Genomic DNA, 10,326 nt, shown 5'->3' on the forward strand with positions numbered 1-10,326 from the left:
ATTATTATTTATTAAATATTATTTCCAGTTAAGTCCAATGTTTATCATATGCAACCAACCATACGGACATTCTCGAAAATAATCTCGCTCAACAGTTAAACAAAGTTACCGCCAAAAAAATTAGAATATTCAAAATTAAATTATCACTTTCACAGCCAAGTAAAAAACATTAAGCAATGTTTAATCTTATTTCGAATAAACAAAGTGATAACTGATAAGAATGATGCATTCTATAGGTAAATTAGTTAATGTTAATTTAAATACTGACTGCTGCATATGATATCAGTCAAATTTTTACCTTTAAATTCCATTTCAAAGTTTCAAACCTTGAGTTACGATCAAATAATTCGTAAATAAAACTCTGGGTAATTTTATGATAAACTAGATCCTAGTGACAAAATTTGTCCTAAGAAAATCCACATTTAAAAGCGGGAAATAATTATAAAAAGTGAATGAAAATTTCAACGCGTAAACCTTGGCAATTAAAAAACAATGTCTTCAGATTAAAATTTTAATTACACTCGTGTGTAAAACTAATCATTTAAAAAAAACATTAAATTTAAAATTTTCATTAAGTTTAATAACTTGGAGTTTACTATTTTAATTAATTACGAGTATAATTAAAAAAATCCATAAAAGTTACAAAACTAATTCAACATCCAATTATCCTTATTATCCTCATTACTTTTTGATCTTAAAAAAAAAAATAATACCGGTGTATTTATCCTGGATTTCTGAATAATTTTCCGTATAAGCTTATTCTCGACGCGGTGGTCCCGCGAAAACAAAGCATGTTACAATCTTACAGTTCATTGTGTAATCCTTGCGACAATAGGCAAGTCCTGACTTGTACCTGGCGTAATATTACATCAGAATAATTGATAAGAGTGATCAATTACATAAAAATATTTGCCTAGATAAAGCTTATCATTAAACATTTCTGCCATGTACCAGACAAGGATACCCACACAATTAGAGATTGATTTTCTTTTTCAACCAATCATAATTTTGTGCGAGAATAGCGTCGCCGCCAAGGCGTCGATGACGCATGATTGTTACTCTTTGAATGGTTGGCATCTACAGCGAACTCGTCAGTTTGCGTCCTAGTTTCGCGTAAGAAACATCCCACGAGTCGTTTTAACTTACACGTTTTAGTGTAGATTCATTGTGATATTTTAAAAATGGATACGACAGACAAAAAAGACAGGAAGGCCAATCCTGCTGAAAGGGCCAATGTGCTTTCTTTACTTACGTTCCTGTGAGTATCCTGCCAGGTTCAAAGGCCTTCCAATGCAAATCGAGAGAAAGTTTCAATACCTTCGATCGTTCCCGCTTATAAAATTACAATAATTAAAGAGATTTGCAAGCAGGTGGCCCTGACTTGATTTAGGACGAAAGGTTTAATTAATATTTGCTCAATCTCATTATTTAGAATTGAGACAATAGTAGGCCTCACCAGCTAGATAAATCCCCTAAGAACACAAAGTGACTACTATAATCCCTACACCCATTATACCATCAGCTAAACTTTGGCCGATAACAATGTTTAAACAATTTATTAACAGATTCTGGGTAAATATATCGATCGGGAGCGAAAAATTCATTTTTGCGCTCCACGTGTACTTGAGATAATGTCCCTCATTACACGAAAAATCATTAGTTGCCGGATCTTCCACTTGAGTTACTCTCAAATTACATAACACGCCACAAAAAAGACCATGTCGCATCACTTGAGGCCACAAAACCTCATAATGTCCTCGACCAATAAAGACCCACCTTTTTCCAGGTACATGTTTCCAATATTCAAGCGGAGTTTCAAAGACGGGGTGAAAGAGGAAGACCTGTTTAGGCCTTTAGACGAACACAACTCGCGCATTTTGGGGGAAAAACTCGAGAAGGTGTGGCGGGAGCAGCACAGGAAACACAAAAAGTCGGCGCTGCATCGGGCTTTATTTAAGCTTTTCGGTCCCCAGTTCATCATTCTGGGGATTTTGAAAGCCGTTGACGAAGTTATGTTGGTGTAAGTGCACCTCACACAATACTGCGATGCTGGCCTTGCATTTTTCGCATAACTTGGGAACTTTTTCAAAGATAAAGTCGAGTGGTTGTACAGTCAAAACCTTCCATGATTTTTAAGTGGGTATTTGGCAGCTCTCGCATTTAATTATAGCGTAAAAATCGAGCTGCCAAATAATAATTCGGGCCATAACGAGGAATTTATCCAGTTTCCAATATCGTCATTGAAATTTTATCACTCGGCGTGATAAATGTGCCGCTTCAAGGTCTCGCATTCGTAGATATTGTGGCAGATTTTTTGAATCAAATTGTTTAATTAAGAAAACAAATGCTCATTACACAAAGGATCAAAACACATGTTCTACATATTTTAATTGATGCGAGCAAAGTTCATTCAGAGCTCCTTTTCAATAGCCTGCCGGGCTATATTAAGACAGTAATTTTCCTCATTGAGCAATTTTTCCAGGGTATTAATTCCCCTATCGATCGGCCGCTTGGTCTCTTACTTTGGGGGCGGTCGGGACGACATATCCGAAACTGAGGCCTACTTGCAAGCCCTGGCGATAGTCTTGTGCCTTCTACTGGACGCCTTTATAAGCCACCCATCCATGATGGGTTTCATGCACATTACCATGAAAATGAGAGTTTCCTGCAGCTCGCTGCTGTACCGGAAAGCTCTCCGTTTAAGTCAAACTGCCTTAGCTAGTACAACAATCGGTCAATTAGTAAATTTACTGTCGAACGACGTGAGTAGGTTCGACCAGGGTTTCCTACTAGCCCATTACGTCTGGATAGGGCCTATCCAGGCCGCTGTCGGAACGTATCTCATTTATCGGGAAATAGGAGTGGCGGCTTTTTTTGGCATAGGATTTCTCCTGTCCTTCATTCCAATGCAGAGTAAGCAAATCGATAGGTTTAGGTCAAGGCTCACATTTATTTCCAGTTTGGTTGGGGAAACGAACCTCAGTTTTGCGACTCCGGACGGCCTTAAGGACGGACGAAAGAGTTCGGTTAATGAACGAGGTCATCTCAGGGATTCAAGTGATCAAAATGTACTGCTGGGAAAAACCCTTCTCGCAACTTATCGCCTACGCTAGAAAGTCCGTATTGTATTTCCCTCTCATCCTATTTCTAATAAAAATTCCAGGAAAGAGATGAACACAATTCGCGCCCACGCCTTTCTGTTGGGCTTAATCTACTCGTTTGAGATGTTTGTCACCCGAACGTCGGTCTTTATCAGTATCTTGGGTTACGTCCTGCTTGGATCATACATCACTGCCGAAAAAGTATTCACTGTGAAGGCAATCTACGACGTGCTTAGACCCGTCATCACGATCCTTTTCTCAGTCAGCATCACCTCAATCGCGGAGGTGAACGTCTCAGTTTTGAGGATCCAGAAGTTCCTGTCTTTCGCTGAGCAAGAGCTCGAAGAGCCCAAATCGACCAAGAACGGCGTCAGCAAAAATGGGAGCAACGGTTCGCTTGTGCCTTACCACAGTCCTGTGGAAACCAGACCAAGAATTTTGCTAGAAAGTGTGAACGCTAAGTGGCTGGAGGAAAACAACGAGAGCACCCTCAAAGACATAAACCTAAGTATTTCCTCCAGCCAAGTCGTGGCTGTGATCGGACCAGTTGGGAGTGGGAAGAGTAGTTTATTGAACGTTTTCCTCAAAGAGTTGCCTCTGGAGAGTGGCAAGATGGACATACAGGGTACGGTTTCTTACTCGTCGCAGGAGCCTTGGCTCTTCTCGGCGAGCGTCCGCCAGAATATCCTCTTCGGGAACGAGTTTGACGAAGAAAGGTACAAAAAAGTCGTCGAAGTGTGCGCTTTATTGTCCGACTTTGAGTTGTTCCCGTACGGGGACAGGACCCTAGTTGGGGAAAAGGGGAAGGCTTTGAGTGGGGGACAAAAAGCGCGGATTAATCTGGCCAGAGCTATCTACAAGACGGCCGATATTTATCTCCTCGATGATCCCTTATCTGCTGTCGATGCCAATGTCGGCAAACACCTCTACGAGAGGTGTGTTCAAGGGTTCCTCAAGGACAAAATCTGTATTTTAATTACCCACCAACTCCAATATTTGAGTAGTGCTGATAAGATAATCATAATGAAAGATGGGAAAATTGAAATGCAAGGGACTTACACGGAACTGCAGACTAGCGGTTTGGATTTTGCCAAACTACTCGAGCAGTTTCACACGGAGGAGGAGGAAGAGAAAGATAAGAAGAAAGCAAAGTCGCGACAAAATTCTGAATGCACCATTGAGGAGGAAGACGAGGATGAAGCACCGTCCGTGGAAAAGGAACAAATGAAAAGTGGGAGCATTAAGGGAAAGCTGTATTTGGAATATTTGAGAGCAGGTGGCGGCAAAATTATGATAACTCTGCTGGTGTTGGCCTTCCTTATCGGCCAGTTTATCGCCAACGCTGGTGATTATTATGTATCCTACTGGTAATTATTCACAACCAACGCGCTGCCAAATGTTAAAATACAACATTTCAGGGTAAATTTAGAACAGGAGTATTCCGAACGAGTCTTGAATAACTTAACTAATGAGAGTCTGGACCGCCTTCCGATTATTTTCACATATTCGGGGATTATCATAGGGACTATAATTTTTTCCGTCGTCCATTCTCTTTACTTCATGTTGTATTTCGTGATTGCGTCAATTAATTTGCATCGTATCAGTTTCTCAAGCATAATTAAAGCGACAATGCGGTTTTACAACAACAATCCTTCCGGAAGAATACTAAATAGGTTTTCGAAAGATTTGGGGTACATTGATGAATACATCCCGCCGGTGTTATTCGACGTCATTGAAGTACTAAGTCACGAGAAGTGAAAGTGAAATAAATTAAACGCTACTTGTTACAGGTGGGATTAATGCTAATCGGTGCTCTTTTCCTGTCATTCATTGTCGATCCTTGGCTCTTCGTGCCGTCAATGGTCCTAATCACCATCTTCTATTTCCTGAGGGTTGTCTACATTCGGACCAGTCGAAGCGTGAAACGTATTGAAGGAATCAGTAAGTAGAGGGGCATTTTTTAGGGAAAAAATTGATTTTGGTGGTTGAATTGTAGCAAGAAGCCCGATTTACGGGCACATGACCGCCTCCATGCACGGCTTGAGCACAATTCGTGCGTTCTCAGCCCAGAAAATCCTCATCAGCGAATTCGACAACTTCCAAGACCAACACAGCGCCGCCTGGTTCCTCTTCATCGCGTCTAACCGTTGCTTCGGCTTCTGGCTCGACATGATTTGCATCGTCTTCTTCGCAGTCGCAGTTTTCGTCCTCATGTACTTCAACAACAGCATTTACGGGGGCGATATCGGCCTGATTGTCACCCAATACATCATGCTCATTGGCTCCCTGCAGTGGGGAATGCGCCAATGGAGCGAGCTAGAGAACCACATGGTCTCAGTGGAGCGCCTCTTGGAGTACCGAAGCGTCGAGAGCGAGCCCGAACGCAAACAAATCGCAAACTTACCGAAAGAGTGGCCACAGCAGGGCCGCATCGAGTTCCAGAACGTCTATCTCAAGTACAACCCCTCGGACCCCTACGTTTTGAAAAATTTGAACTTTACGGTCGAACCGAAGGAAAAAATCGGGATTGTTGGACGGACTGGGGCGGGGAAATCGTCAACAATCACCGCTCTGTTCCAGCTATACCCCGTCGAAGGGAGCATAATCATCGACGGGGTGGATACTACGAAACTTCCGCTGGCGGAAGCCAGGGCAAAAATCTCGATCATTCCGCAAGAGCCGGTCTTGTTCTCCGGAACTATGCGGAAAAATCTGGATCCGTTTGAAGAGTTCACGGATGAAATGCTTTGGAATGCTCTGGAACAGGTGGAATTGAAGGATGTGGTGTCGGAACTTCCGGCCGGACTGCATTCCAATGTTTCCGAAGGCGGGTCGAACTTTAGTGTTGGCCAGAGACAGCTGGTTTGTCTTGCCAGAGCTTTGATCAGGAATAACAAGATTCTGGTCATGGATGAAGCTACGGCTAATGTCGATCCGCACACGGATGCGTTGATCCAGAACACAATTAGGGAAAAGTTCGCCGATTGCACCGTTTTGACGATAGCCCACAGGTTACATACTGTCATGGACTCGGACAAGATTCTGGTGATGAGCGCCGGGTGTGTCGAGGAGTATGACCACCCCTACAACCTCCTGAAGAAGGAGGGAGGGATTTTGCACAACTTGGTGCTAACAACAGGACGAGCGACTTCGTCGAACTTGGAAAATATTGCAAAAGAAGTGAGAAACTAAACTAACGACGTTATTACAAATTAATTAAATTTGTTGCAGAGCTTCGAGAAGAAGATGAAGACAGAGTGAAGCCTTGCCTATTCTCACATTTCGTATCTGTGATGTTTTCTACTTAATTATTCCATGCCCAGTATTGTACCGTAAAACAATAAAGCAAATTGAATCAAACGTTTAACTATTTATTAAATAATACAGTCAAGCTTCGGTTTCTTCCTCCGACGCTTCGGCCTGTTCCTCCGGCGTGCGCAAATCTATAGCGAACTTTTTGCGCTTGTTGCCACTATCGTCAAGCTTTGACTGCCGTCCGTACTCCTGGAAAGCTGCAGCTAGGGCGTACGTGATTTGTCTGGCTTGGTTTCGCGATTCGCAGACAAAACTGTGGCACACGAACGGGACACCGTTTTTAAGATCAGTATCAGTGACCACAATCATGCTGAAGACTCTGGTGTAGACCAAGTCCTGCACACCGTAGGATATTTCGTCGATGGGGAACATCACAGGGGGAGATTTGTCCTTCTTGTTTGTGATATCTTGGAAGGAGAGTCCTTGGAGGTTGATTTCGAGCTTGACGATGGGGAGTACTTTGTTTGGGGGTAGATTTTTGGCCAAGCTGACTAAGTAATCGACGGGTTTCCGGGTGTGCTTCATCCCCCAGAGGCCCTTAGCTGGCTGGCTCCCTAACAGAGATAACGCAGCGATTTATGGTGTATTCAATTTATCGATAATTGCTCACCGAGGTACTTCACTGTAGCCACAAACGGCAAGTCTTTAAGGGACACGACTAGCTCTTTATCGGCCATAGCGCGCGAATTGACTAAATTTACACTTTCACTAAAGCACTTCACATTATTATTACAAAAAAGCGTTCCGCTGAGTTACTCAATAGTCGAACATCCTTCCTGTACACGGGATATAGGGCCACTAACGTTATTTTTACCTGCCCTCTATCCCCCCACCTGCCAGATAAAAAAACATCGTCACTAAAATACAAGCTGATAAGAAAAATTTAATTGTTTGCTAAATGATAACCGAATTGCATTAACGCTCGCGCTGCCTACTACTATTGTTCGAATCATCGCAATCGAAGACTTACTTGCCTTTGCTACTTATGGGCAGGTGGAAAAGCAGATGGTGCGCGCATCTGTACACCAAATCAAGCATAAAATATCGTGACTGTTATTTTTTTAACGGAAGAAGCTGAAGTCGCTCAACAAATCATTTTTACACGATTGTGGAGTGCCAATTTAGAAAAATAAATAATACATTATGTTACTCAACTGGGGTGGGAAAGAATTTGTATTGTTCTGATTTAATTTGGATGCGTTGCACGATTTTTTCCGAAGAGAGCATTTTTGGCAAGTGCATGCGATGGAAGTAATTTCCTGAATTGTGGAAACGCAATTTTATTATAATGGGGCCTCAGGATTGGCAATTAAGCGATTTTCAAGGCTTATTTGCACCTAAACTGTAATTTCTTTGTGTTTGAAAATAATAGATGATTTTAATTTTTAATTGTTCTAGCCCCCAATTTATTTATCTTCTGAGTCGATTAAGGTGAAGGTCTTGATTCGGTACGGTTTTTCGGCTTTTTACATTAGTTCAGTTTGAATAAAGATCGTGCAGATTCACAATTGGTTTAACTATTTTTTTAAATTTTTTAACTCGTGTGTTACGACTTATAATTAAACAAATATAAATAAATCAGCTAGCTTAGACAATGACTGATGAAGATAAATTTTTACTTATCATTTAATACAAGTTGTATCAAAGATAAAAATAACTTGTAGGGAAAATTCTTAGAACATGATTAAAGTTTTCACGATAAAATTTGGCCATACTTTTTGTTAAAGAAAAATCAAACACTTATAGGATTAGTCAATTACATGTAGCATCCTGTGCACGTGGTAAACACATGTTATAATAGAAAAAATAAAAATTCGTTCATCGATAGACTGTATTGTGTCTCGCGTTTTATCAAGCTTGCTTGAATTTCATTCATAATTTTTAGCACACAATTAAGTATATCCCACAGTGCAAAAAAAAATGTTGCCTTCATGTGTCGCATTTAAGTTTTCCCATGTAAGGTCAATTGTTTAATTAAGGCATATTAGGCGTTTGTGTTTTATAACAAATTTGAAGGCAGCGAAAAATCTCAAATATTTTACCATGGGTCGTTTGCAAATTCCTGATTCAACTTGTCCGATCTTCGAGAAGTGGATCTGGGCCGTTGGAAAGAACAATTAAGTCAGAATTTGTCAATATTTCAATTAAAAAAATGAGAATAGCTTTCAATTCTTGCATCCATCCCAAGCTGTGTGAGACCAAAAACAGTTCCACCACATCTGAAAGTATGAGAATACATTATTACGCTACTGAAGATCTTACTTAATCTTCGCCAACCATCTCCCACATATAAAACGGAGCCGGCAATTAACAGAATCATTGCTTCTCCACCCACCGAACTTTGCCAATACCTCAGGGTTGAAGTGTTACTTTTCGTGAGTGATACGTGATAAAAATTCGGCGAAAATGTCCCTCTTACCTCATGTGTTCGTCGCGGTTCTTTGTGGATTTACAGTGCATCTGGTGTTTGGTGTAAGTTCGGATTTTGGATTTGGGGATTTTTGGAAATTATCTAACGCGCGAAAAATTTGGGAAATCTCCGGTCGATGGCGACCCAATTCCCATAAAAAGCGTGCATGCGTTACATCATCTTGACCCATTAAAGAACAATGATCTGCTTAAGTGCGAAATTTCCCAACAATGCATTGTAAAACATCAGCAAATCGTCTTCGTTTTCAAAAATCAGAATTAGGATGTTCACCCGTCTGGAAATCCGGAATTACAATAGCGCCGCGAGATGCGTCAGATATTGTTTCCGGTTTATCTGATGACACTTGATAACATCCGGAGACGCAGTTCAGCGAATTTAATTAATTTTTATTGTTGTTTCGCAGCAACTGGACGGGTACATACCGGGGCAGGACTACCCCATCTACAGCGAAGTGCCCCAGGGGCTGTCCTTCAGGTGCGACCAGCGACTGCCCGGGTATTACAGCGACCCAGAAGCCCAGTGCCAGGTAGCTATCACTCTTATCACCGCAATAGTTACGTAATGTCTTTAAATCATAATTAATTGTCCGTCTAGACAATTTGGCGCGGATCGAGCGATCGGGGAAGTCCCTGTCTGCTTCTTGTCAATATATTTTTATTAGCATAGATCACCAACAATACGTCGTGTATAACTGGTTGTAGGCTTCGCAAATTTTTATGGTTTTTAAATTTAGGTATGGCATTGGTGCCTTCCTAGTGGGCAGCAGTACAGCTTCCTGTGCCCCAATGGTACAATTTTCAACCAATTCGCGCGAGTGTGCGACTGGTGGTTCAACGTGGACTGCGCTGGTACTCCGAGTCTGTACGGCATTAACGAAGATTTGTACAGAATTCCGGAATACAACCACCATCAACAATGAAACCTCAACGAAAACAATAACTTATTCTATAGTCAATAAATTATCTCCTCGTCATTGTTCTCAGTCATTATTACCATCATCGCATTTTTCTACTCATTGAGTAGCTGTGTCAAACATCCTCTCATTTTAGTTGTAACTACGATAAGATTTTGTATTTTTGTAGCAAAATTTGAATAAATGTTTTGAGCGATTATTGTTACGAAACTGAATTTCTAATAAAAGCGGTAAAATCTGACTTTCTTCTCCTTTTGTTTACAAATCAATATTAGATCGAAAGCTTGCGGTTTCGGTTTTTAATTAATGTCAACGAAATCGAATCTGCGATCACATATTTCGAACTTTTGGTATTAAGAGTAACAAAAGCAAGAAACCTTCAAGTGTTATATCATTAAAGAGAATAGACACAAAGGCCCTAAGCCGTGTTACTTTGCACCAGGTAGCCCCCTTTCTCCATTTACATAATAACTTACCAAATTGGGGGTCAAATAAGGTCCATAAATGTCGTAAGAGGTTACAGGGCGGCCGTAAATAGCGACATTACATAAACCGATTAGTGTGTG

General features: G+C 41.1%; 3 protein-coding genes across 3 annotated transcripts; 2 read left to right on the forward strand and 1 right to left on the reverse strand.

The window, feature by feature from the left end:
• Nucleotides 1–1,074: 1,074 nt before the first annotated feature.
• On the forward strand, nt 1,075–6,461 carry LOC661269 (probable multidrug resistance-associated protein lethal(2)03659). The gene is made up of 9 exons (XM_967441.4): nt 1,075–1,258; nt 1,787–2,020; nt 2,483–2,913; nt 2,960–3,116; nt 3,164–4,468; nt 4,520–4,838; nt 4,892–5,042; nt 5,098–6,281; nt 6,333–6,461. The coding sequence occupies exons 1-9, from the start codon at nt 1,182–1,184 to the stop codon at nt 6,360–6,362; spliced, it is 3,888 nt and encodes a 1,295-aa protein (XP_972534.2). The 5' UTR covers nt 1,075–1,181; the 3' UTR covers nt 6,363–6,461.
• LOC661332 (uncharacterized protein) lies at nt 6,457–8,591 on the reverse strand. Its single transcript, XM_015981957.2, has 3 exons — nt 8,459–8,591; nt 7,027–7,249; nt 6,457–6,970 (listed from the first exon to the last, which is right to left on the reverse strand). Exons 2-3 carry the CDS (start codon nt 7,091–7,093, stop codon nt 6,489–6,491), a joined length of 549 nt encoding a protein of 182 aa, XP_015837443.2. The 5' UTR covers nt 7,094–7,249; nt 8,459–8,591; the 3' UTR covers nt 6,457–6,488.
• A 231-nt stretch (nt 8,592–8,822) lies between these two features.
• On the forward strand, nt 8,823–9,766 carry Cpap1-f (cuticular protein analogous to peritrophins 1-F). Its single transcript, NM_001168445.1, is given in 3 exon segments — nt 8,823–8,888; nt 9,251–9,373; nt 9,581–9,766. Coding segments are annotated over 3 exon segments (375 nt in total).
• Nucleotides 9,767–10,326: the final 560 nt, after the last annotated feature.

This window comes from Tribolium castaneum, chromosome 3, assembly GCF_031307605.1.
Source record: "Tribolium castaneum strain GA2 chromosome 3, icTriCast1.1, whole genome shotgun sequence".
In the NCBI taxonomy this organism is placed as follows: domain Eukaryota; kingdom Metazoa; phylum Arthropoda; class Insecta; order Coleoptera; family Tenebrionidae; genus Tribolium; species Tribolium castaneum.